This window comes from Carcharhinus amblyrhynchos, chromosome 21, assembly GCF_965287045.1.
Source record: "Carcharhinus amblyrhynchos chromosome 21, sCarAmb.v2.hapA, whole genome shotgun sequence".
NCBI classification, from domain to species: domain Eukaryota; kingdom Metazoa; phylum Chordata; class Chondrichthyes; order Carcharhiniformes; family Carcharhinidae; genus Carcharhinus; species Carcharhinus amblyrhynchos.
Genome location: NC_137344.1, coordinates 9,077,448 through 9,103,579, shown reverse-complemented (window position 1 = coordinate 9,103,579; position 26,132 = coordinate 9,077,448). Strand labels below are relative to the sequence as shown.

Below are 26,132 nucleotides of genomic sequence, written 5' to 3'. Positions count from 1 at the left end.
CTTCCTTTTGCACTGTAGGATTCTATGATCCTTGCTAAGAATACAAGTACCTGATGCACTGCCAGAGTACATCTAGTCTGAGCCTGTGGCTATTTAGCGTGGCTTTTGCTGTCCATTTTATTCTGATCATCAAATTGGCATTTTTTATTTATTAGTGTCACAAGTAGACTTGCATTAACACTGCAATGAAGTTACTATGACAGTCCCCTAATATCCCCAATAACACCAGGTAGAGTTTAGAAGAATGAGGGGAGATCTCATTGAGACGTATAAGATGATGAATGGGATGGATAGGATAGAGGTGGAGAGACTCTTCCCGCTCAAAAAAGACAGTAGGACTAGGGGGCACAGCCTCAAGGTAAAGGGGAGGCGGTTTAGAACGGAGTTGAGGAGGAACTTCTTCACTCAAAGGGTGGTGAATCTCTGGAATTCTCTGCCCGTTGAAGTGGTGGAGGCTGCCTCGCTAAATATTTTTAAGAAGCGGGTTGATGAGCTCTTGATAAGAGAGGGGATTAAGGGTTGTGGGGAGAGGGCGGGAAAGTGGAACTGAGCCATGACAGATCAGCCATGATCTTATTGAATGGCGGGGCAGGCTCGAAGGGCTAGATGGCCTACTCCTGCTTCTTATGTTCTTATGTACCAGTGTACATTTGCTCTCCTGTGCTTTAATTTTAGCACATTCATGATTTAGCTAAACCATCGCTGTCTGGCCTGGCCATTTTGCAGGGTTGTCAGCGGCTGCAAGGAAAGCCAAATCTGACGTGTTCCTCAAAAACTGTTGTTTGTCTAACACAATGAGCAACTAAAGGTTAAGTGAAGTTACGTGAGGAATTGTCATGAGAGAAAAGCTAACAGATATTTGAATGATTAGCTAGGTTTTGTGACAGCCGGCTCCCTTAAGAGTGATGTGGAGATGCCAGTGTTGGACTGGGGTAAAACAAAGAAATCTCTCAACACCAGCTTAAAGTGTTGTACTTGGTGTTGTACTTTAAGCTGGTGTTGTGAGATTTCTTTCTCTCTTAAGAGTGAGCAGCACTAACTGCTCTTATTTGTCTATATCTGTAAGTCATAGGCTATCAGAGCAGCTCAAGGATTCTGCATGCAGCCAACATTCAACTGAATTGGAAAGTTTCACTGAGTAGAGGGGCTTTCATTTTTGTGATTGTCATTGATATATTAAGTCTAATCTTTAAAAAATCTCATGCACAAGATGGGAGTCTTTGAGATACACTGACCCATTATTCATACAGGGGCATTAGCAGAAACTTCCAGTCATATCCCTCTGTGTTTTTTAACATTGTGTGATACTTCAATCCTCCCTAATGAAAGATCTTCAGTCAGACTGTAAAGCAGACCCTAGCATCTCAACACAAATATTTTATTGCAATTGATTAAAGTACTTTTGAAAGTGGACTCCAAGGGGTTAAGTTACAAGAAGAGATTACACAAACTGAAGACAAAAACAAAATACTGTGGATGCTGGAATCTGATACAGAAAAATGCTGGAAAATCTTGACAGGTCTGACTGTCTGTGGGAACATGCTACTGTTTACATTCCCTTTGTGCTATTCTTGTCAATGACAGCACCAACCACCCTCACAGTCACAGTATAACTCCTGTCTGATTTTCCTTGTATTCAGCTCTGAAGGGTCATCCAGCCTCTCAACATTGCCTCTATTCATTCTCTCTCTCGCTCTCTCTCTCTCTCTTTATAGATACTGTCAGACCTGCTGAGATTTTCCAGCATTTTCTCTTTCCGGTACACAAACTGAAGCTTGCATTTCCTAGATTGTGGAAGGTTATGGGTGATCTGAGTGAATTTGAGACGTTTAAGGGTGATGGGATAAATAATGAGGAAATATTTCTATCAGTTGGGTGGTCTAGGGCTAAGGGGATTATATTCTATAAATTACAGCCAGATGTTGTATGCGTGAAGTTGGGAAATGTACACAAGGCGGTCAAAGATTAGAATATCTATGAAGGGTTTTTGAGCCTTAGACAATTAATGCTAAATCAGAGATTGATAACTTTCTGCTAAATAACCAGAGTTAAGATGAAAATGGCCAAAGTATGGATTCAGATCACAGATCAGCCATGGTCCATTGGACCCCATGTTCTGGTTTGTTTGTGATTAGGGTGGTGTGTGCCTGATGGGTCCTTTTATTCTCTGGCAGTTTTCTGGATGCTACAAGCAGCAGTTTGAGATTTTAGGGAAAAACATGAAAGCCTGGTTTCATTTTAGGGAATTTGATGGAGACTGGCCCAGGGGGTCCTCCCCGTCCTGGGGAGCGAAGGTACAATATATAAATGAAATGAACCTGGCTCATTTTGCCAGTCCTGACTGGTGTGTGCTGTTACTGAAGTCTGGGACCGTTTTTCCGCTAATTGCATTTTAGTTAGTCCCACTTTACTCCCTATCTTTTAATAACTGGCTGATGACTCAGCTGGTATTTACTGCTTTGTGTTTTAGTATGGGTTCAGGGAGTCCTGATTCAGTGTAGGGTGAAAAAGCTGACCCCCAACAATGATCCTGTACAAATATTCCACTGACTAATCCCCAGTGACTGAGACAATATGTAGAAATAGACTAACAATACTGTGTAAGTTTTAAATAGGTTTTAGTATGAGAAACTATGGAATGTGCTGATTTTGTGTGGCAGTGGGTTACGTAGAGGTGTTCAGCATGTAGTTACCTGAGCTATAATCACTGAAATCTAGTGTCATTTCTAACGAAGCTGGACTGGACAACTCGATCCTGCTGACACAAGTACATTGTTGAAATCACCATAACTTCCATTCTTCAGTCTGAATGCTCCATAGTCTGTCGCATTGTTCTGCACTCGACTGCAGTCCAGCTCCAGATACAAAGGCAGTGATGTTCTCCTTAATAACAACTGCTTGTATGCCCTGCCTCAATCCATCTCTGGGCTCTTAGTAGACCTGGTTGGTCAGGGCGGAGGGCTCTGTCTTTCTTCAAGATGGGTGTTTGTCCTTGTGACGCGAGTGAAGCCATCTAAAGACCTCGTTCAGCCCTCTCCCATCCCACGCGCTAACTTCCAACACGCTGATGTGCTGCTTGGCACAGGCAATGATATCATCCATCCTGAACAAGCCTTTCATTTCCACAAGGGACATGTAGCAGGGAAGGTCACTGAAATTAAAATAAACACAACCCATCCAGTTAAATATGAATGAGGTGTTGCTCTTCACATGGGAAGATATTGCATTTTATCTTTAACCACAGCTTTCAATCTAAACTCTTATTTTGAGCTTTTAGTTAATACTTTACTTTCCAACCTTTGCATCAGACTGAGGGGTATTTTGTCGAATTACACGGTACTTACAGCACGTACGCAGGGGGAGGCAATGGCCTAGTGGTGTAATCGCGAGACTATTGATCCAGAATCTCCACTAATGATCTGGGGACCTGGGTTCAAATCCACGGCAGATGGAGGAGTTTGAATTAAAAAACATATCCAAAATTTAGAATCTACTGATGACCATGAAACCATTGTCAATTGTTGGAAAAATCCATCTGGTTTATTCACGTCCTTAGGGAAAGAAATCTGCCATCCTTACCTGGTCTGGCCTAATGTGACCCACCCAACCCCAAGCCACAACAATGTGTTTGACTTGCAACTCTGAACAAGGGCAATTAGGGATGGGCAATAAATGCTGGTCAGACAGCAACACCCATGTACGATGAATGAATAAAATACACAGGCCATTCAGCCCTGCTGAGCCAGTTCCACACGAACCTCCTTCCCAGCCCTCTTTAGCTCACCCACTCAATGCTGTCGTTTGCACCAGCTGTAGATGTGGGAGAAGCTTGGGTCTAATGTAGATTAGAGTCCCCTTTATTCTACTCAGTAATATACCCCTCCAAACCTCAGGACACCAAGCTCTACTGTGACATTTCCATTTGCCTTGTGTGTTTCACTGGGACTAACCAGGACAGGGAGCAACTGTGCCTAGGATGATCACGAGAAAGGATTGGTGGAAGGAATTAAAGCTATACTATTCCCTCATAGAGGAAAGGGATTGTCATATTCTGTATTCAACAACACATAAGAACATAAGAAATAGGAGCAGGAGTAGGCCATCTAGCCCCTCGAGCCTGCCCCGCCATTCAACAAGATCATGGCTGATCTGTCGTGGCTCAGTTCCACTTTCCCGCCCTCTCCCCATAACCCTTAATCCCCTCTCTTATCAAAAACCCATCAACCCGCGTCTTAAAAATATTTAGCGAGGCAGCCTCCACCACTTCAACGGGCAGAGAATTCCAGAGATTCACCACCCTTTGAGTGAAGAAGTTCCTCCTCAATTCCATTCTAAACCGCCTCCCCCTTATCTTGAGGCTGTGCCCCCTAGTCCTACTGTCTTTTTTGAGCGGGAAGAGTCTCTCCACCTCTATCCTATCCATCCCATTCATCATCTTATACGTCTCAATGAGATCTCCCCTCATTCTTCTAAACTCTAACGAGTACAAGCCTAGTTTATTCAGCCTCTCCTCATAGCTCAATCCCCTCAACTCCGGTATCAGCCTAGTAAACCTCCTCTGCACTCCCTCCAAGGCCAAAATATCCTTGCGCAGGTGCGGCGACCAAAACTGCACACAGTACTCCAGCTGCGGCCTCACCAATGCCCTATACAGCTGCAGCAAGACCTCCCTACTTTTATATTCAATCCCCCTCGCTATGAAGGCCAGCATCCCATTCGCCTTCCTGACCACCTGCTGCACCTGCAAGCTGGGTTTTTGCGACTCATGCACAAGGACCCCGAGGTCCCTCTGCACCGTCGCCTGCTGCAGTTTTTCGCCCCGTAAGTAATAGTCCTTCCTACCATTCTTCCTACCAAAGTGGACCACCTCACACTTGCCAACATTAAATTCCATTTGCCATTTCCTGGCCCATTCGCCCAGCCTATCTAGATCCTTCTGCAGACTCTCCACACCCTCCGCACAATTTGCCTTTCCCCCAATCTTGGTGTCATCAGCAAATTTCGACACCCTGCACTCGGTTCCCTCCTCCAGATCATCTATATAAATGGTAAATAGCTGAGGCCCCAGCACCGACCCCTGGGGCACCCCACTAGTCACCAACCGCCAATCCGAATAGCACCCATTGACCCCCACTCTCTGCGGGCTGAGATTACCCCACACACGCACACTGAGGCAATTTGCTCAGAGCCCATACTTACATTTTGTTGAAGAGAATGAGGATGGAAACTTGCTGCAGCTGCTCAGCAGTGAGGATGGAGAGGAGCTGAATGCAGGAGGATGAAATCTGAGTGGGATTCGCAGCATCAATCATGAACTAGGAGGAAAACATTCACCTTTTTAGAGGCAGGGTAAAACTCGAGGATTGATGCATGAACTCCAGGGCTTGCTGAATGAATCCAACCTGGCCAATTACTGCCCTATCAGTCTACTCACAATCATTGGCAAAGTGATGGAAGGGGCATCAACAGCGCCATCAAGTGGTACTTACTGAGCAATAACCTGCTCACCAGCACACAGCTTGGCTAACCCCAGGGTCACTCAGCTCCTGGTCTCCATACAGCCTTACTTCAAACATGGACAAAAACCCTGCAATCCAGAAGTGAGTGTGACTGCCCTTGAAATTAAGGTAGCATTTGGCTGAGCATGGCATCAAGGAACCTAGCAAAACTGGAGTCAATGGGGATCTGGTGGAAAACCCTCTTTTGGTTTTTAAGAAGTTTATTTATTAGTATCATAAGTAAGCTTACAGTCACGCTGCAACGAAAATCCCCTTGTCACCACACTCTGGTGCCTGTTCAGGTACTCTGAGGGAGAATTTCACACGGCCAATGTACCTAACCAGCTCGTCTTTCAGACTAGCCAGGGGGATTGAATATAAAAGTGGGGAGGTCTTGCTGCAACTGTACAGGGCACTGGTGAGGCCGCAGCTGGAGTACTGTGTGCAGTTTTGGTCGCCGCACTTACGCAAGGATATTTTAGCCTTGGAGGGAGCGCAGAGGAGGCTTACTAGGCTGATACCGGAGTTGAGGAGGTTGAACTATGAGGAGAGGCTGAATAAACTAGGCTTGTACTCGTTACAGTTTAGAAGAATGAGGGGAGATCTCATTGAGACATATAAGATGATGAATGGGATGGATAGGATAAACTTCTTAATGAATGGGCTGGATAGGAGAGGCTCTTCCCGCTCAGAAAGGACAGTAGGACTAGAGGGCACAGCCTCAAGATAAGGGGGGGGGGCAGTTTAGAACGGAGTTGAGGAGGAACTTCTTCACTCAAAGGGTGGTGAATCTCTGGAATTCTCTGCCCGTTGAAGTGGTAGAGGCTGCCTCGCTAAATATATTTAAGACGTGGGTTGATAGGTTTTTGATAGGCAAGGGGATTAAGGGTTATGGGGAGAAGGCGGGAAAGTGGAACTGAGCCACGTCAGATCAGCCATGATCTTATTGAATCGCGGGGCAGGCTCGAAGGGCTAGATGGCCTACTCCTGCTCCTATTTCTTATGTTCTTATGTTCTTAAAACCAGAGCACCTGGAGGGAACCCACACAGACATGGGGAGAATGTGCAGACTCCGCACAGTGACCCAAGCTGGGAAATGAACCTAGGTCCCTGGTGCTGTGAGGCAGCAGTGCTTGCCACTGTGCCACCGTGCCATCCTCGGAGGCAGTTAAAGGGCTTGTGCTGGTTAGAATCATGCCTGGCACGAAGGAAGGGGGTTGTGGCTGTTGGAGGTCAATCATCTCAGTCTCAGAATGTGTAAACAGCGGGACAGAGTGTCAAAGGATAACCTGAGGCATGTGGCAGATGGGCCTAAAGGGGTGGGGAAACAAGATGGAAAGTGAGATTTTTACGAACATTTCTTTTGTTCCGGTGTTTACACATTCCAATCTCTTAATGAGCTACTATTAGCACCAGTCTCAGCCTTTACCACCATTTACAATCCCTTTGTCATAGAGTCATAGAGGTTTACAGCATTGAAACAGGCCCTTCAGCCCAACTTGTCCATGCCACCTTTTGTTTTAAAGCCCCTCAGCTAATCCCAATTGCCTGCAGTTCAGTCAGGATTTGTGCTCCTGACTTCAAGCCAGTACTACCTGCTTTAAAGATGCATAGTGTTGCTGGCAGACAAGGACCGGACTGGATTGCACTCCTGTGCCATGCTGTTTAAGAGCTTGCCAACATTCACTGTGCAAGCTCACAAATGAAGAAGTGTCAATAATTGTGGGTCAGATACATTGGCTCCTCAAGCCCAATCAGCATTCAATTAATTCAAGGCTGATCTGTACCACAATTCCATCAACTCACCTTGGTTATGTAACCCTTACTTTGCTTGCCCAAGTATCCATCAGTCTCAATTCTGAAATTTACTACTAACACCCAGCCTCAGCAGCTTTGTGGGGAACAGCTTTTTGATATCACCCCTGAATGGTCTCATTCTAATTTTAAGGTTATGCTGCCTTGTTCTGGGCTCCCCTCACCAGAGGAAATAGTATCTCTTTTATATTCTATGTAATACAAGCCTAGTCTATGGGTCCTCAAAATTTATCCTTTTGAGTTCTGGTATCATTTGAAGAAACATAGGCTCGTTACAAAACACAAAAGGTAATCCATTGTCTTGAACACTTACTCTATCCCTCGGGATTTTATGCACTATACTTGAGGGATGCATCATCTAGTTTCCTGCAGCCATTGGTGGAAGGCGTTTGCATGTTGCGCAAATTCCTGACATAATTTATCGTTCTCTTCCTGGCGTCTCTGTTCCTTCTGCAATTCCAGCTCACGTTCCTTTATCTATGGCATCTTTGTCAATTACTTCTCGCCTACCCCCTTACAGTATAAATCTTTGCCTTCAGCTCTGATGAAGGGTCATAGAATCCTTACAGTACAGAAGGATGCCATTCGGCCCATCCGAGTCTGCACGGACAACAATCCCACTCAGGTCTATCCCTGGAACCTCACATATTTACTCTGCTAATCCCCCTGACACCATGGGGCCAATCAACCTAACCATCTCTGGGCTGTGGAAGGAAACCGGAGCACCTGGAGAAAACTCACGCAGACAGGAGGAGAACGTGCAGACTCCACAGTCATCCTAGGCCAGAACTGAACCCTGATCCTTGGCGCTGTGAGGCAGCAGTGCTAACCACTGTGCCACCGTGCTGCCCAGTCATCTTGACTTGAAATGTTGGCTCTATTCTCTCTCCACAGATACTGTCAGACCTGCTGAGGCTTTACAGCAATTTCTGTTTTTGTTTCAGATTCCAGCATCTGCAGTATTTTGCTTTTATCGCCGTTCCTTCATCGTTGCTGGGTCAAAATCCTGGAACTCCCTCCCTAACAGCACTGTGGGTGTACCTACCCCTCAGGGACTGCAGTGGCTCAAGAAGGCAGCTGCTCACAACCTTCTCAATGGCAATTAGGGCTGGGCATAAATACTAGCCTTGCCAGCAACACCCACATCCCTTAAATGAACGATAAAAAACAAGTTCAGACAAGAATGAAGTGTTGGATCATCGTGTCTGCACCTCCTGTTGTGTTTTCCATTTGTTATATTCAGTTAGCTTGAGGCTAATTCCAACCTGCCAGTACTCACTATCACAGCCTCACAGTCTCTGTAGTAACTTGGCCAGATCGGTGCCATGCAGCCTCCTAGTTCTCGAACGGTGATCCTCTTTTTATTAATCATCAGATCGGTTAAGTTAGTTCCCACCTGCAGGAAAGCAGATTGGTTCAAAATAAAAATGATACCCACTGGACCCAGTGAGATAATGTTTTCAGACACAGTACAGCTAGACAGAGCTTATAGCATAAAGGATCAGAGCGGGGCCAAGCTAGTGTTCATACTCAGCACTTGCCTCCTCCCAGCCTGGCTAATCTAACGCTATCCATATATTCTTCTATCTCTCATGTTTATCTAGTTTCATGGCAGCAGTGCTCTCCACCTCAGTTACTCCAGAGGGGTGGCACAGTGGTTAGCACTGCCGCTTCATAGTGCCAGGGATCCGGGTTCAAATCCGGGTCACTGTCTGTGTGGAGTCTGCATGTTCTCCCCATATCTGTGTGGATTTTTTCCGGGTGCTCCAGTGTTCTCTCACAATCCAAAAATGTGCAAGTTAGGTGCATTGGCCATGTTAAATTCTCTCTTGATGTATCCAAACAGGCACCGGAATGTGGCAACTAGGGGATTTTCACAGTGACTTCATCACAGTGTCACTGTAAGCCTACTAGTGGCTAATAAATAAACTTGAAAAGTTTACAAGTTCCACACTGTGGTTAAGGGGCGTTGAAATGCTGTTGAACTAGAAGAGCTTCTTTTCCAACAGGAACCTGTGAACGCTGCCTACAAGGCTGTGGGAGCGAAGACAATGAATGATCGGACAAGGAAAGTGCAAAGTCACTTGAGGGAAGTAAAGCTGCAAGGAAACAGGGATGACTGGATTGTTCTGGAGAAGCAGCCTGAACTCAATGGGCCGAATGGCCTCCTTCCATGCTGTAAATGATTTTGGCAGTTGATGCAACTTTCCAATCTCTTTGGAGAGAAGGTGTTTGGAGGAGATTTGATGGAGATATTCAAAATCATGAGGGCGCTGGACAGAGAGGAGAAGTCTGTTCCCACTCCTAAAAAGATCTTTAATGAGAAGGTACAGATTTAAAGTGATTTGCAAAAGATGCAGATGTAATGGGAAAAAAATCTTTCTCACACAGCGAGTGGTCAGGGTCTGGAATACGCTGCCTGCAAGTGCAGTGAAGGCAGTTTCAATCAAGGCATTAAATGATTATTTGAATAGAAACAATGCGCAGAGATATGGAAAAAGGTAAGGGATTGCACTCAATCATGATGTTTGTTTGGTGTCTGAGGTAGAAATGATGGGCCAAATGGCCTCCTGTGCTGTAACTATTCTGTGATTGGGTGAATAGGTTTTAATATTGTCTGGGCCATTTACATTCTCAGTGACTCATTGCAGATTAAGAAGTGTCAAAACACCAGGTTAAAGTCCAATAGGTTTAACTGGAATCACGAGCTTTCAGAGTGATGCTCCTTGATCAGGTGAGTCATTGCAGATTCTCATCGCAACTCAATCTTTCCTGAATTGTCAGACTCTTCAAATTTCAGCCCTCTTCTGCCAGATGTTGGAGCACAGGTATGGCATCACCTCATCACCCCATCTTGATTTACCACACTCTGCTTTCTGCTACAGGTAGACAATATGAGTTGCTATTCCAATGGACCTTGGCCCTTTCACCTGTGTTTTTCCATATGTAACAAGGCAGCAATTGTAATGTGTTGATGTTAATTGTACTGAGGTGGCCTCAGCTCTGCTCCTGACACTGTGGAGATGGCCCTCAGCTGAAGGGACTATCATGTTTCTGTAAGGTCACATTGGAGTGAAGCACAGGTACAGGATAAAAATAGGAGGTGGAGGCTCCATCTTCCCTGAGTAAGAGTCTTGCAGCCTGAACCATTATTATTTGACACAGTAAAATACTATTTATTAATATGGTAAGGATGGTGATGGCCTAGTGGTATTACCACTAAACTATTAATCCAAAAACTCAGCTAATGATCTGGGGACCCGGATTTGAATCCCGCCACGGCAGATGGTGGCATTTGAATTCAATAAAGCTGGAATTAAGAATCTACTGATGACCACGAAAACCATTGTCAAATGTCAGAAAAACCCATCTGGTTCACTAATGTCCTTTAGGGATGGAAATCTGCCATCCTCATCTGGTCTAGCCTATATGTGACTCCAGAGCCACAGCAATGTGGTTGACTCTCAACTACCCTCAGGCAACTAGGGATGGTCATTTAATGCTGGCCAGCCAGCGATGCCCATGTCCCACAAATGAATAAAAAAAAGCCCCAGCTGGAAAACAGCCCGTACGAGCTCATTAAAAAGATGAAGAAACCTTGGAGAATATCTGCTTTCCTTTACAAAGATGTAAGGTGCACAGAGAAAAGAGCAACAGTTAAATTGAGTTATTCCCCTCTCTAGAAGTGACAGCTTGCTTCAGCTGGTAGCGCCCAGTGTAGGGTATGAGGCAATTGGCTTGGCTGAGCTGGACTGACGTGAATTTCAGAGGTGCTGCCTTTTGGATTAAACACACACCCAGCAAACACTCTCAGCTGCCTGCCTCAACAATGGACGGAACCCAAATTTGTAGATAGCTCCCCTTGCTGCACCGCTACTGAGAACTGCTACTTCCCCACAAGAATTGTGTGGCTTCTCTGAGTGAGACTGCAAATCTAATTCCAAACAGCAGCACTGTCGATTCTTCGCTCTAGACTGGTGCTTCCCTGCAGGGAGTGCCGCACTGTCAGACATGCCATCTTTCAGGTGTGACTTTAAACTGGAAGCATTGGAGTTCTATTTTGATGTCCAGCATTTTCACTCAGCCAGCAGAAATCCCTAAAGCAGACTCTGTGGCCATTTAACATAATGCAGTTCCTTCACAAATTTGCTGCACTGTTTCGCAACATTACAAGACAGTGTTTTCAAAAGCAATTCACTGGCTGGATGCTTTGGGAGATCCTGAGCAACACTGCGAAGAAAAGAAGACCATTCAGTCCCTTTAGTCTGTGCTGCCATATCAATTATATATATTGAAGCATGCAGGTGCAGCAGGTGGTAAATAAAGCATACGGTACGTTGGCCTTCATTGCGAGAGGTTGAGTGTACAGGATGTGTTGTTTCAATTATACAGAACCTTGGTGAGGCCACACCTAGAGTATTGTGTGCAGTTTTGGTCTCCTTTTCTGAGACTGTTCTTGCTCTCAAGGGAGTGCAGCGAAGGTTTACCAGGCGGATTCCGGGGATGGCTGGACTAATGTACGAGGAGAGATTGACTAGGTTAGGATTGTTTTGCTGGAGTTCCGATGAATGAGGGGGGGATCTTATACAGACTTATAGAATTCTAACAGGACTAGACACGAGAGAAGCAGGGAGGATGTTCCTGATGGTGGGGGTGTCCAAAACCAAGAGTCACAGTCTGAGGATTCAGGGTAGACCATTTAGGATGGAGATGAAGAAAAATTTCTTTACCCGAAGAGTGGTGAGCCTGTGGAATTTATTACCACAGGAAGTCTTTTGATGCCAAAACATTGAATGGATTCAAGAGGTGGCTTGATATAGCACTTGGGGCGAATGGGATTAAAGGTTATAGGAAGAAAGCTGGATTTGGCTACTGAGTTGGGCGATCAGCTTTGATCGATTGTGGGGCAGGCTCGATGGGCCAAATGGTCTCCTCCTGCCCCTATCTTCTATGTTTCTATTCCTTCTATATCATAGCCAGCTTTGTACTCTCGGCTCATCAGTTACAAACTTATTTTGTGTAAGATTCTTACTGCCGACGAAGACATCTTCTGTCCCAATCAACAGTATTGCCAACACCTAGAGTTTTACTCACTTGCCTTATGATCTGATTGTGGTGAGAAGTTTAAACATTAAATATATTATTTACATTTCCTGGGGAAGGAGAGGGGAATGGGGAATGAAAATCCATAAATCACAAACGTTGACAAAGCTTTGACAGATTACGACTGATTCAAGATTGAAAATGTGTACTATCCAACATCTGGGTCCTTGCTTAGAATCACTGAATCTCTCCAGTGCAAAAGGAGGCCATTTGGCCCATCAAATCTGCACAGACAACAATCCCATCCTGGCCCTATCCCCATAACCCCACACATTTATCCTGCAAATCTTCCTGTCACTGAGGGGCAATTTTAGCATGACCAATCCACCTAACTTGCACATCTTTGTACTGTGGGAGGAAACCCATGCAGACATAGGGAGAACGTGCAAACTCCACACAGACAGTGACCCGAGGCTGGAATTGAACCCGACTCCCTAGCACTGTGAGACAGCAGTGCTAGCCATTGTGCTGCCCTTGCTTAGGGTGTTCTAAGCATTACTATTCATAATACATAAAGGGCAGGATTTTCCAGCTCTTCCCAATGACTGAAAATATAAATAAGATATAAATAAAGTTACTGCAAATATAAATAAGTATGTTAAAAATCAAAGTATACTTTGAGTTATAAAAATCAAATTTAATAGACTTGGGAGCACTATAGTTCATGTACAAAATCAAACATGTTTACTCTTCCCAATTATTGAAATTATTTTTAAAGGATCTTGTACATTTTCACGGACGTCACCAGAAAACACCCCAGGGAGGGGCTGGAAAATCCTACCCAAAGCTTTAATGGAAGTTTTCTATTGAACATATCTGAGTATACCGTGGGAAGTGTATGTGGAGGCTTTCCCAGTTCATCAATGCTTTCTTTCAAGCTCATCTGTGCATACCAGTCAAGGATCCAAAGGGAGAAAATATTTAACAATATGGAATGTTACATTGTGATAGATTCACATTTCACAATCTGGGATGTATCAAAATATTCAAAGCTTGAAAATGACTGGCCCTTCATGGAAAGCTGGTGTCGCTTGTAGCACTTTTAAGGGGGCTGTGGGTACTGGTCACTCTGGAGACTTCAACACAGGACTCCAGGCTGACACTCCAGTGCCGTACTGAGGGACTGCTGCATTGTTGGAGGCGCTGTCTTTTTTCTCAGATGAGGGTGAAAGATCCAACTATTTCAAAGAATAGCAGGGGAGCTACCTGGACAATATCTCCAATGGATTATCTGATCATTTTGTGAGAATTTCCTACATACAACTTAGTTCTCTTATAGCAGTGACTACATTTCATTACCTGTAAAGTGCTTTAACATGCTCTGAGGGGTGAAAGGCATTATATAAATGCAAGTCATTTCTTCTTTAGATTTTTATCAGTGCTGATTTTTTTTGTTATTCTACAGCCTCTGGTCAGTGTAGTTCTCCTCTTTAGTTTCTCATCATCCATCGCCTGTGACAGGTGACCTCCACAGACCTCTGTCAACGTTGCATCATAAAACAAGCACTAAGACACAGGAACACATCCAGTGCAGAAAAGAACCCCTTCGTTTCTAACTATCAGAAGAAAAAATCAGTGTGTCTTTCTGGTCCTCTTTTAAGGTCCAACTAGATAAATAAATTCAAATTAAATTAGGACCTTTCAGAGAAAGTAAACCAAGATCCTACCTGCTCTCTCAGTTGTCTGTAAAAGATCCCATTGCACTATTTTGTAGAGCAGGGGGGTCATCCCCAGTGTGCTGGCCAACATGTATCCCTCCAACTACATCACAAAAACAGATCATCAGGTCATTGCAATGTTACTGTTACTGGGATTCTGCTTTGTGTAAATTAACTGCCCTGTTTCCTATGTCACAATTATGACTACATTTGATCTCACTGGCTGTGAGGTGCTTTGGGACAACCTGAGAATGTGAAAGATGCAATAGAAATACAAAGTCTTTCTTTGTAAGCTGTTTACTTAAGTGCTATCTTACATTCCATTAGAGCACTTAATAATGTGTGCAGGGTGACATGGTGACACAATGGTTAGCATTGCTGCCTCTCAGTGCCAGGGACCCAGGTTCAATACCCAGCTTCGGTCACTGTCCGTGTGGAGTCTGCATATTCTCCCTGTGTCTGCGTAAGTTTCCTCCGGGTGTTCCGTTTTCCCCCCACAGTCCAAAAATGTCCGGGTTAGGTGGATTGGTCTTGCTAAATTGCTCCTTAGTGTCAGGGGACTAGCTAGGGTAAATGCATGGGATTGTGGAAATAGGGCCAGGATGGGATTGTGGTCAGTGTAGACTCGCTAGGCAGAACAGCCTCCATCTGCGTGTAGGATTCTATGAACTAAACAATTCAGCAAAGATTGCCCAACACTTTAGGGGCACGTTTATGAAGCAGATCTAAATGGCTCCTATTTTTGTGTAAATAATGGAGTCAGAAAGCTCATGGATCAGTTTTTAGTCTGTGCTGACTTAATTAATGCCAGGGCTGCAATAGAAATTCTAAAAATGGTACAACCTTTAAAAGTACAAAATCTTAGCAAGCGCATAAAGCTGTTGTAACAGAGAAAGAAAGTCATGTATTACGTCCATCACTGTATCATTTAACAGCACAGTGACACAAAAATATTTCATCGATTATAGTGTGCACTATAAAATACCGCCTTTCAACTCCTCTGGTACTTAAATTCACACAATTTACATGGCAAATAATAGTCACGCGAAGTTTAAAACCACCCTCATTAGAACTAACTCCTGAGTAGTAAACTGACTAAACCACTTTGGAACACCCTGTGTTGTGGAAAGGGTCACATAAACTAAAAGTCTTTCTACTTACTTATACCAAGATCTCAGTCAGATCGAATGCTGTTTAAAATCACAAGTCAGACTATAATTTAAAGGACAGTGTGCGGCTTCTATAGTTTAAAGGATATTGTGCGGTCTCTACAGTTTAAAGGATATTGTGCAGCCTCTATAGTTTAAACGACAGTGTGCAGCCTCTACAGTTTAAAGGATATTGTGCGGTCTCTACAGTTTAAAGGATATTGTGCAGCCTCTTGAGCAGCAGGGTTTTGCCGACCCCGGTCACTCCCAGGAGGAGACACATTCTTCCACGCGGAGACTCGGGCTGATGGCCGCAGGGAAGCAAGATGATGAATAATAATCACGAAGGGAAGACGCTGGTTCATTATTACAAAGGAAATAAAGAAGAAAACATTGTCTTCAAAATAACCCGAAGGGCAGTACTCTCCTGGGGAGGTTGCTCAGCAACAACAGCGTCGCTTCCGTATGACGCCATTAGAGCGCGCCTCTGTAGCCCGGAGTATAGTAAATATTATTCATTATTGATTATTTATCTATTTTTCTTCACGTTAAACAGTCTGCGGCTTCATTCCCGATTAATATTTTAGTTTTTCTAAAGCGGTTTGCTCAGCGCTTGTGACGTCCTCACGGTGCGCCTGCTCTCAGGCGGTCCTCCTGATGACATCAAGCTGCGACGAGGTGTTCTCAGGACCCCGGTTTCGGCAGGAATTAGGAGCCCGCGGAGTTGCCGGCACCGAGAGCTGTTCCTGGGCGGAAGGAGAACAAGCCTGAGCCAGCCAGCAGTCCGAGAGGATGGGGAAAGGCAGCGGTCCCTTCGAGAGACTTCTCGGTGAGAGGCCGCCCTCCGTCACTAACCGCGGGCACCCGGCCCGCTTCTCCCGCCGACATTTCACAGGGAGAGGCCGAGGCCTGGAGGGGGAAGAGTGAGGCCCGAGCGGGGAGCAGAGGCCCCGGGGGAGGGAGGCTCTCGTTCCCCCGGCCGCGACGCCTGCCAGCGACCCGGGCCCCTCCCTGGGCCTGGGGCAATTGCTGATAGAGTTTGGCTGGGCTGTCATTCTGAACCCGGCCTCAGAGAGGGATCTTCCCGAGTGAGACCTTGATTCACTGGAGTGCGAACAATTAGAGTTGTCATTGTGTAAATGCTTGTCACTGTGTGTGTGTCTGCCTGCCCTGTACAGGGTTTATAAATCCTTGTGTGTGTGTGTGCACTGTGCTGGGTTTATAATCACCCCAAACCCTTTCTCCTAACCCAAGATCGCAGTCCTTGGGACACTTTCTTTGTGTTTACAGTGAGAATGGTTCAGAGCTCTGACACCTTTGAGGGAATCTCTCACCCTCTGAGCTTGGACAGACTTACTGTCAACTCTTGATTGTAAAGAAACTAGATCACTCTGAAACAAGAACAGGGTCTCGCAGCATCTCTGTAGAGAATAGACAAGCTCACGTTTTGTATGTGCACTTCTGAACAAAAGTAATAGCTTTTCATTGATCTTGCCCACAAAGAGGGATAAACTGATTTGTAGGAGAGAGCAAGAAGCAATCATGATTATCCTAGTAACAGGATACGTTGGGAAGTTATGCAGAAGATGGTGGGGATCCGGAACTCACTGACTGAAAGGGAAATATGGACAGAAACTGTCATGATGTTTAAAACAATCCTTTCGTATATGCTGGAAGCATCACAACCTACAGGGTTTCGGATCAAGAGCTGGAAAGTGAGATTTGGTTGGATAGCTCTTTTACAGCTGCACAGGCATAGTGGCGTACATTTTGTTCTATTTGGATTGATATCTAAAGCTGCATGTGTAGAGCATACAAACTGATCTCTGCATTGCTTGACAAATTTTTGCTGTCACTTTCCCACTCTAAAGAACATCTCTTGTTAATAAGTAATTGTGTCTGTTTGCATTTCAGTCCCACGCTGCTGATCTATGGACACCCGGTGCGGAGAGGGGAGGGTCGGGAGGCCGATCTCCTCGTGAACCTGCTCCTGGGCCTGGCAAGACGCGCCATCAACAGGTCCAGGCAGCAGGCGATCGACGGGGCCGTCCATCCCGACTTTAGAACTGTAATGTTCTATGTTCTATGACTGTCTGCCTCTCCCGTGGCTACATTAGCGGCCGGGTGTCCCTGGAAAGGGAGCACGCAGTGTCCGCGGGCACAGTCGAGGCCTTCTGTGCCCGTTGGGTACCGCAGGGGCTGAGATGCGTTATAGACCTCGACAATCACATTTTGATTTGACGTGTCTTAAGTTTCCTTTGTACTTTTTGTTTCCGTTCGGGCCGTTGCCCCTCCTTTTGGGGAGCTGCCCCCTTTTTCTTTGTCCGTATATTAAGTTTGTTTGCTTGGTTCGACCCAAAAGACCGAGAGGAGAGCTGTGTGTCATTTCTGTCAGGGATGTCCTGTATATTTAATGTTGTTTCAAAAATTCTTGGGACCCAGTGCATGAAGAACATTTGGGTCAGTGCACAAACCGAGCAATTATATGAAACAGGTTTGAATTCCTGGCAGCGTGGGAGGTTAAAGGATGATATAGTTTAGGAATTTGAACGGAATTGGTGGAAACCTTTTCTGCTTTCAGGAGACTGTAGGGCGTAATCATAAAATCAGAGCTCAGACCATTCAGGAAACACTTATTCATGCACAGGGTGAGGTGAACTCTCTCCTACAGAAAGCTCAATGAACAACTTTAGATCTGAGGATTGATAGATTTTTCTAGACAAGAAGCAAAGGATGTGGAGCCATGACATATGGATCAATTTAAAATGCACATCAGGCAAGATCTTGTTGAACAGATGATGATGTGGAGATGCTGGTGTTGGACTGGGGTGGGCATAGTAAGAATTCTCTCAGCACCAGGTTAAAGTCCAACAGGTTTATTTGGAATCTGCTTTGAGTCACTCACCTGATGAAGGAGCAGCTCTCTGAAAGCTCATGATTCCAAATAAACCTGTTGGACTTTAACCTGGTGTTGTGAGACTTCTTGAACAGAGGAATAAGCACAAGGGCCTGAATGGCCTTCTGTTCTTCTGTTTTGCAGTATCTGTTTGTTTGCTTAGTCCTGGACACACGAATGTTGTAAAGTACATGAAGAAGTAGAACCTTGTAGTGTTTATACCAGTTCTTTCATGTTTGCATCAATAACAAAGAAAATTCCTATCACAATAGACCAGGCTTAAAATGGTGTCCATGTTGAGCCAGAATCCCTGGGCGTAGGCCCATACATTTCTCTCATTTATATTGGAGATTTACTGTCCTAGTAACCCAAGAAACCATCCTGTCCTGACCCTGTTTTGACATTCTTTGTATAAGAAATAAATTAGTACCAGATTTCTGATCGCACCATCTTATCAGCTGATGGGGCAGAATTCAGAGACTAAATGATCCACTTCTGTTTCTATCTATCTGTGCTTATGCATTCAGAATCTCCTCTTTTGTGTATTTGTCACTGGCAATATTCTGTTAATCCTCTAGTATTATAGCTTTGTCTAAGGAAACTCTGTCCCTTGTGTATGCACCACATGATCTCTTGTTTTGGGGAGATTTTGAACCTGTGTCGTGCTTCCAGCCACAGGGAGAGTTAATCTGTTTCACGCTCTCTGTTGAATCAGGGGCGGTTAGTTACTGTCTCAGTTGGTCATTATGGCTGTAGGTGAGATTGGAAACAAACAGCAAAGCCTGCCTGGACTTCTCTGAGGCATATTAACCACCAAGCTGAAGAAATTGACTTCACTTAACAAATTAGATGGATTTTAAGTGACTAGGCTCAATTAGCCTAACCACTTGACTCAAATTGAAATAATGCACTTTGAAGGAATTTAAGATTTAAAAGACAACTTGGTAAAAGTAATCAAAATATTGCATATTTATAACTGTAAATGACCTCAGATTTCCCTTTTGAAGGTTTGTTTTCTTGTTCTAACATAAGAAATAGGAGCAGGAGTAGGTCATCTAGCCCTTTGAGTCTGCCCCGCCATTCAATAAGATCATGGCTGATCTGTCGTGGCTCAGTTCCACTTTCCCACTTTCTCCCCATAACCCTTAATCCCCTTGCCTACCAAAAACCTATCTACCCGCGTCTTAAATATATTTAGCGAGGTAGCCTCCACCACTTCAACGGGCAGAGAATTCCAGAGATTCACATCCCTTTGAGTGAAGAAGTTCCTCCTCAACTCCGTTCTAAACTGCCCCCCCCCCCCCCCCCGATCTTGAGGCTGTGCCCTCTAGTCCTACTGTCCTTTCTGAGTGGAAAGAACCTCTCCACCTCTACCCTATCCATCCCTTTCATCATCTTATATGTCTCAATGAGATCTCCCCTCATCCTTCTAAACTCTAATGAGTACAAACCCAGTCTATTCAGCCTCTCCTCATAGCTCAACCCCCTCAACTCCGGTATCAGCCTAGCAAACCTCCTCTGCACTCCCTCCAAGGCCAAAATATCCTTGCGCAAGTGCAGCGACCAAAACTGCACACAGTACTCCAGCTGCGGCCTCACCAGTGCCCTGTACAGTTGCAGCAAGACCTCCCTACTTTTATATTCAATCCCCCTCGCTATGAAGGCCAGCATCCCATTTGCCTTCCTGACCACCTGCTGCACGTGTAGGCTGGGTTTTTGCGACTCATGCACAAGGACCCCCAGGTCCCTCTGCACCGTAGCATGCTGCAGCTTTTCGCCCTGTAAGTAGTAGTCCTTCCTACCATTATTCCTACCAAAGTGGATAACCTCACACTTGCCAACATTGTATTCCATCTGCCAGGTCCTCGCCCACTCGCTCAGCCTATCTAGATCCCTCTGCAGACTTTCCACACCCTCCGCACAATTTGCTGTTCCACTTTCTGCTGTTGTTTTGCTCTAGCTCTAAGCCTGAAATTGTGATTGATGTTTGCTTTAATGGGGTGAGGTTAATGCTTTATGTCTGTTAGTCTATGTGTGCTTTTCCTGTTCTATGGTAAGTGTAATCAGGCAGAAGGAAATGGATTATACCCTTGCAGAAAGTAACAACCACAAAGATGCGCTGGTTAGGTGGATTGGCTATGCGAAATTCCCCCTTAGTGTCAGGGGGACTAGGTAGAGTTGTGGCAATAGGGCCTGGGTGGGATTGTGGTTGGTGCAGACTGGATGGGCTGAATGGCTGCCTTCTGCAATGTAGAGATTCTATGATAAACCATTATCAGCTTCAAATTTGGAAGAATGATTGACCCATGCTATAACACTTGCTGAGAATTGTCTGTGAAAGTTGTTGCTACTACTTCAGAGTTTTTCCTAACTTCTTTCAACAGTGAATGATGAGGATGGCAGTAGGAACATTGACTTCATTTCTGATTGTGTGTTTAATTTTCTTCTTTTTCTCCTTAAACAGACAAAGCAACCAGCCAGTTACTTCTGGAAACTGATTGGGAATCCATCCTGCAGATCTGTGACCTGATTCGACAGGGAGATGCCCAGTAGGTGTTTGGGCAGAGAGGTGGAGACAGACTGTGTGTTGTCTGCTTTTTGTTTTGTAAAACAAAATGCTTTAGCTCTGACGGCGAGTACAGTGTCATTGCCAGACTGACGTGTAGCCTGAAGATGATTATTTGTTGATGCCCTTATTGATTCTCCTAGCAGAGGGGTGGGGGGGAAATCCCTAAAAAGAGAGAAGGTCTGTTAGTTGAGGAAGAGACAGTCTTTAAATACTTTGTCATCAGCAGATGTAACCAACGTAAAAATAAGAAAATAGAGGGGGGGAGGCCAGACAGCCCCTGGAACCTGCTGTCATTCTAGAAGCTCATTCTCTTCTCATACTATCCCTTGATTCCAATAGTTTGTCAATCTCAACCTTGAATGTATTAATTGACACATCATCTACAACTCAGGTAGTGAATTCCAAAGGTTTACAGTCCTCTGTGTGAAGCCTCCCCTTACCCTGAGACAATAACCCCATTGTACAGTGCCCAATCAGGGGAAACAGTCTTTCGGCATTTAAATGTTAAGGTTTAACTTTGATCTCATAAAAACATAAGAACCAGGAGCAGGAGTAGGCCATCTGGCCCCTCGACCCCGCTGTGTCATTCAATAAGATCATGGCTGATCTTTTTGTAGACTCAGCTCCACTTACCTGCCTGCTCACCATAACCCTTAATTCCTTTACTGTTCAAAAATCCTTAAAAACATTCAACGAGGTAGCCTCAACTGTTTCACTGGGCAGGGAATTCCCCAGATTCACTGCAGTTTTCTTGTAGTTCCAGTCACTGTGAGGAATTGTGTTCTGACTTTTGGAAGTGATTCGTGATTATAATTTACACGACGGAAAAGTTAGGGTTTTATTTTTAACATTGCTCCTTATGAACTTGCATTGACTGCTTTGTCTCCATTGCTTGAAACTTGAATCTTCTTACACTTGTCTGCTTTGAAAACTGGTCACCAATGTCTCCTGAAGCCAATTGCCTGGTTTGGCGATTGTGTAACATGCTTCCTTGTGGTTTGTATTCTGCCAGTGGGAGACAGACAGACAGACAGACACATACCAGTTCAGGAGATCACAGCTTCCGAGCCCAAGATTGATCAGGATGGAGAAACCCATTTGGGCAACATTCTTCCAGGAGACCTGATCTCACTGCCTTTCTGTTGCGGCATCTGGACCACAACACCGATCTGGACACCTGCTTCAGTTGGACAGTTCTCCTTTATGGAAAAGTGTTCGTTGTTCCTACACATTCCCCTCAGCTACTGAGAGTGGAAGGTAGTGAAGGCATTGTCAAAGGGGGGAGGGCAGGCCAAGCCATGTAATCATGCTCATGCAGGCAGTGAGAGTTTTGCTAGAAGCATTTAACAATGCTTGTGTTTAACCTAATGAGGAAGATAGAATGATTGTGGGTAAGGGAGTTAGCCTGAGGTATCAGGTTGTGCAGGATACTAGCATTTTGAGAATGTTGGGTTTTGTAGAGGGCATTACCAGTTAATATTGGGAGGAAACCTCCTGGCACAGACCAGAAACGAGGAGAATAAGAAACTGGGTAGGGAAAACTGGCGGAGGACTGGGATAAAGCAGCACACTGAACCAACAGGACTGAAAGCAAACTGGCTGGTTCCTTATCTTTCCTGCTGTTTCTAGGACACAGAGTCTGAGTCTGTCTGCAGGAAATGCTGTGGAAAACCACATGGAGATGTGATGAGGTGCAATATGAATACAGGCTTGTATTCCTGTGACCACCAAAAGGTTAATGAGCTGCCTTCTTGAACTGCTGCAGTCCATGTGGTGTAGCTACACCCATAGTGCTGTTAAGGAGGGAATTCCAGGATTTTGACTCAGCGACAGTGAAGGAATGATATATTTCCAAGTCAAATTGGCCTGGAGAGGAACTTGTAGGTGATGCTGTTCCCATGTATCTGCTGCCCTTGTTCTTTAAGGTCGTAGTGGTTGTGGGTTTGGAAGATGCTTCTAAGGAGCAGTGCATCTTGTAGATGGTATATGGGCTGCCACTGTTTGTCAGTGGAGGAATTGAATTCTGTAGATGGTGTATCAATCAAGCTGGCTGCTTTGTCCTGGACGGTGTCAAGCTTAGAGCTGCACTCATCCAGGCAAGTGGAGAGTATTCCATCATACGCCTGACTTGTGCCTTGTAGATGGTGAACAGGCTCTTGGGGTCAGGAAGTGAGTTACTCATTGCAGAATTCCCAGCATCTGACCTGCTCTTATAACCACTGTGTTTATATGGCTGGTCCACTTGGGTTTCTGGTCAATGGTAACCCCCAGGATGTTGATAGTAGGGGAGTCAGTGATAGGAACACTATTGAATGTCAAAGGGCTATGGTTAAATCCTCTCTCCTTGGAGGCAGTCGTTGCCTGGTACTTGTGTGACGCAAATGTTATTTGCCACCATCAGCCCAAGCCTAGATATTGTCCAGATTTTCCTGCATTTGGACATAGACTGCTTCATTACCTGAGGAGTTACGAATGGTGCCGAACACTGCGAACATCCCCACCTCTGACCATGTGATGAAGGGAAGGTCATTGATGAAACAGCTGAAGATGGTTGGGCCTGGGTCACTATCCTGAGGGGCTCCTGAAGAGATGTCCTGGAACTGAGATGACTGACCCTCCAACCGCCACAACCACCTTCCTTTGTGCCAGATGTGACTCCAACCAGCAGAGAGATTTCTCCTGATTCCAGTTGACTTCAGTTTTGCTAGGGTTCGTTGATGCCACATTGCCTTGATGTCAAGGGTAGCCACTGTCACTCACCTCTGGAGTTCGGCTCTTTTGTCCATGTTTGAATCAAGGCAGTAATGAGGTCAGGAGCTGAGTGAATCTGAACTGAGAATTAGTGAGCAGGTTATTGCCTGCTGTTGACACCTTTAGTCAATTTACTGATGGGTGGATTAGGAATTTCCAGTACAGTTTTTATTATGGATAGGACATATCTGGGTAATTTTCCTTATTGGAATAGTGGAACTGGGGGTTTGACTAGTCCTAAAGCACCTGTTGCCTGTACTGTTACTGATGAATGAAAATATAAAAGTGAAGAGGTGCTACTGACGTTAAACAGACTGCCCGTCTGACCATACTTATGGTGTTGTGTTCAATTTTAGCTTTCCTGCCTTAGAAAGGAGTTTAGCACGAAGTGATATGAAGTGAAGTTGATTTGCTACAATGAGTGATCAGGTAAAATAAGAGGTGTTTTTTTTAAAAATCATTCATGGGATATGGGCGTCACTGGCTGGCCAGCATTTATTGCCCATCCCTAGTTGCCCTGTTCAAAGGGCAGTTGAGAGTCAACTACATTGCTGTGGCTCCAGAGTCACATGTAGGCCAGACCAGGTAAGGATTGCAGATTTCCTTCCCTAAAGGACATTAGTGAACCAGATGAGTTTTTCTGACAATCAACAATAGTTTCATGGTCATCAGTAGATTCTCAATTCCAGATTTTTTAAAAAACAATCAAGTTCCATCAGTGGCGGATTTCGAACCTGGGTCCCTAGAACATTAGCTGAGTCATCAGGGGGATATCCAAAGCAATTGGGCATCTTTTTTTAAAATTAGGTTGATTGACCTGTATGTCCAGTGGCCTATGAAAATGTGCATTGTTCTTCAGAGGCTCTAGATTCATAATCAGTTAAAAAGGAAGTAGATGTTCTCTTGAGAAGCAGGCATTTTAAGGTTAAAAATTAAAGTTTATTATTAGTGTCACAAATAAGGCTTACATTAATACTGCTTTCAAGTTACTGTGAAAATCACCTAGTTGCCACACTCTGGCACTTGTTCGGGTCAATGCACCTAACCAGCATGTCTTTCAGACTGTGGGAGGAAACTAGAGCACCTGAAGGAAACCCATGCAGACTCTGCACAGATAGTGACCCGAGTCAGGAATTAAACCCGAGTCCTTGGCGCTGTGAGGCAGCAGTGCTAACCACTGTGCCACCTGTGTTGTGTACAGCAATGAGATATGGAGATTAAAATGTTATAATAGCTATGACTAACAAAATGGATAGGACTGCTGTGCTGAAGGGCCTCTTCCTGTTGCCCTGAACCACTGACTCTATACGCTATGATATAACTACTTCCTTCTTTGTTTCATATCCCAAAAACCTCTCTCAAAATCATTCTTCAAAGAGCCTAGTGTATAAACTCTCCAGCCGGGATTTAAAATCATTCAAATCTTGGACGAGACTTTAAATTGGCCAGGTTAAAGTGAGATTGTGTACAAAAACATTTCTTCCCCACCCACCATTTTAAAATCTGGGATCAGTGCAAAGAAACAAAATGATTTGTTCTGTAAGAAAATGTTGTTGCTGGAATGTGGTGTGCTGTCAGTCATGTGGACTGTATGTATTAGTCATGACCACACCTACCAGAGCTAAAGCAATATCGTTATTTGCTGGATGGGAGATATCTGTGAAAATAGCCCAGAGCGAGGAGAGTGGAGCAGCAGCATTCCATGGCATCTGATATCTATTTCCCCAGAATGTCATTGGACAGTGGCAAGAAAGAATTCAGGACAATGACTCGTGTTTACATAGGTCCTTGAGCATAGTCAGCTGTATCGAGGTGCTTTACATTAACCTTTATCAGGTACAATTTGATACTGAGCTAGATTGGAACAGGTGAGGTAGGTTTTGGGATCATCTTAAAAGAGCAGGAGAGGGAGATGGGTTTTAGGGAGGGGATTCCTGAATTTGGGGCCGAGACATCCCCATTGTTTGAGGGAAGGAAATCAGGGAACGCACAAGACACAAGGATTTGTGTAAAGAGTCTGGGTTCTCTGGGAGTGAGTGAAAATCTGGGTTTGGAGTTTCATTTTAATGTTGGAGTGAATTGTGTTTTATGTTGCCCTATAGTAAATGTTTGCATTCTGTACACTGAGGATTTGTAGGGGTGGGGTGATTGATATATGATCGGGTATGGTTGGTACCTGTGTTTACCCCTCCATCACTTCCTGAAAAGGGAAAGGATGAATGCGGGGGGAGATCTCTGGACAATCCATTGACACTGTCCCATTTCTCCCTAGTATTGAGGAACTGATCCCAGCTCTGCTGTTGGTTAGACGCTAAGGCAGTACGCTGCCCCACAGGATGAGAAGCAAACTAAAACGGTTCAAGTCAGCATCCTTGCTGCTTTCCAGTGCCCCTCAGCAACCTGTTTCTCAGAGGGGCAATTTTGAGCTGGGCCCTGCTAGTCAGCTGAGATGACTGTGGCTTTTATAAATCAAGGGGATATTTTGAGTTGCAATCTTGTTTTAACAGAACGCTCTTTTTTTGTACAGGGCTAAGTATGCAGTTGGTGCCATCAAGAAGAAGCTGAATGATAAAAATCCCCATGTGGTTCTTTACAGTCTCGAGGTGAGCTTTCCTCATTATAAATTAGTTTATTCACCATTCACAATCTAAACCATGAGCTTTGTAATAACCTTCTCCTCTGAGAAAACAAAGG

At 44.8% G+C, this 26,132-nt stretch overlaps 2 protein-coding genes across 6 annotated transcripts in view; one reads left to right on the top strand and one right to left on the bottom strand.

Moving 5' to 3' along the window:
* Positions 1-1,364: 1,364 nt before the first annotated feature.
* On the bottom strand, positions 1,365-15,682 carry arl16 (ADP-ribosylation factor-like 16). Its single transcript, XM_080209449.1, has 5 exons — positions 15,445-15,682; positions 13,243-13,301; positions 8,593-8,709; positions 5,200-5,315; positions 1,365-3,151 (listed from the first exon to the last, which is right to left on the bottom strand). The coding sequence occupies exons 1-5, from the start codon at positions 15,503-15,505 to the stop codon at positions 2,974-2,976; spliced, it is 531 nt and encodes a 176-aa protein (XP_080065575.1). The 5' UTR covers positions 15,506-15,682; the 3' UTR covers positions 1,365-2,973.
* A 256-nt stretch (positions 15,683-15,938) lies between these two features.
* Positions 15,939-26,132, top strand: part of hgs (hepatocyte growth factor-regulated tyrosine kinase substrate) — a 43,708-nt gene continuing 33,514 nt past the window's right edge. For 4 of the 5 annotated variants that reach the window (XM_080209447.1, XM_080209446.1, XM_080209445.1 and 1 more), the window contains exons 1-3: positions 15,939-16,051; positions 20,583-20,667; positions 25,966-26,041. In XM_080209447.1, the coding sequence (XP_080065573.1) occupies positions 16,015-16,051; positions 20,583-20,667; positions 25,966-26,041 (198 nt within the window). In that variant the 5' untranslated portion in view covers positions 15,939-16,014. Of the gene's footprint in view, positions 16,052-20,582; positions 20,668-23,848; positions 23,868-25,965; positions 26,042-26,132 lie in introns of those variants that run through there. The other variant, XM_080209448.1, reaches the window with a different exon arrangement.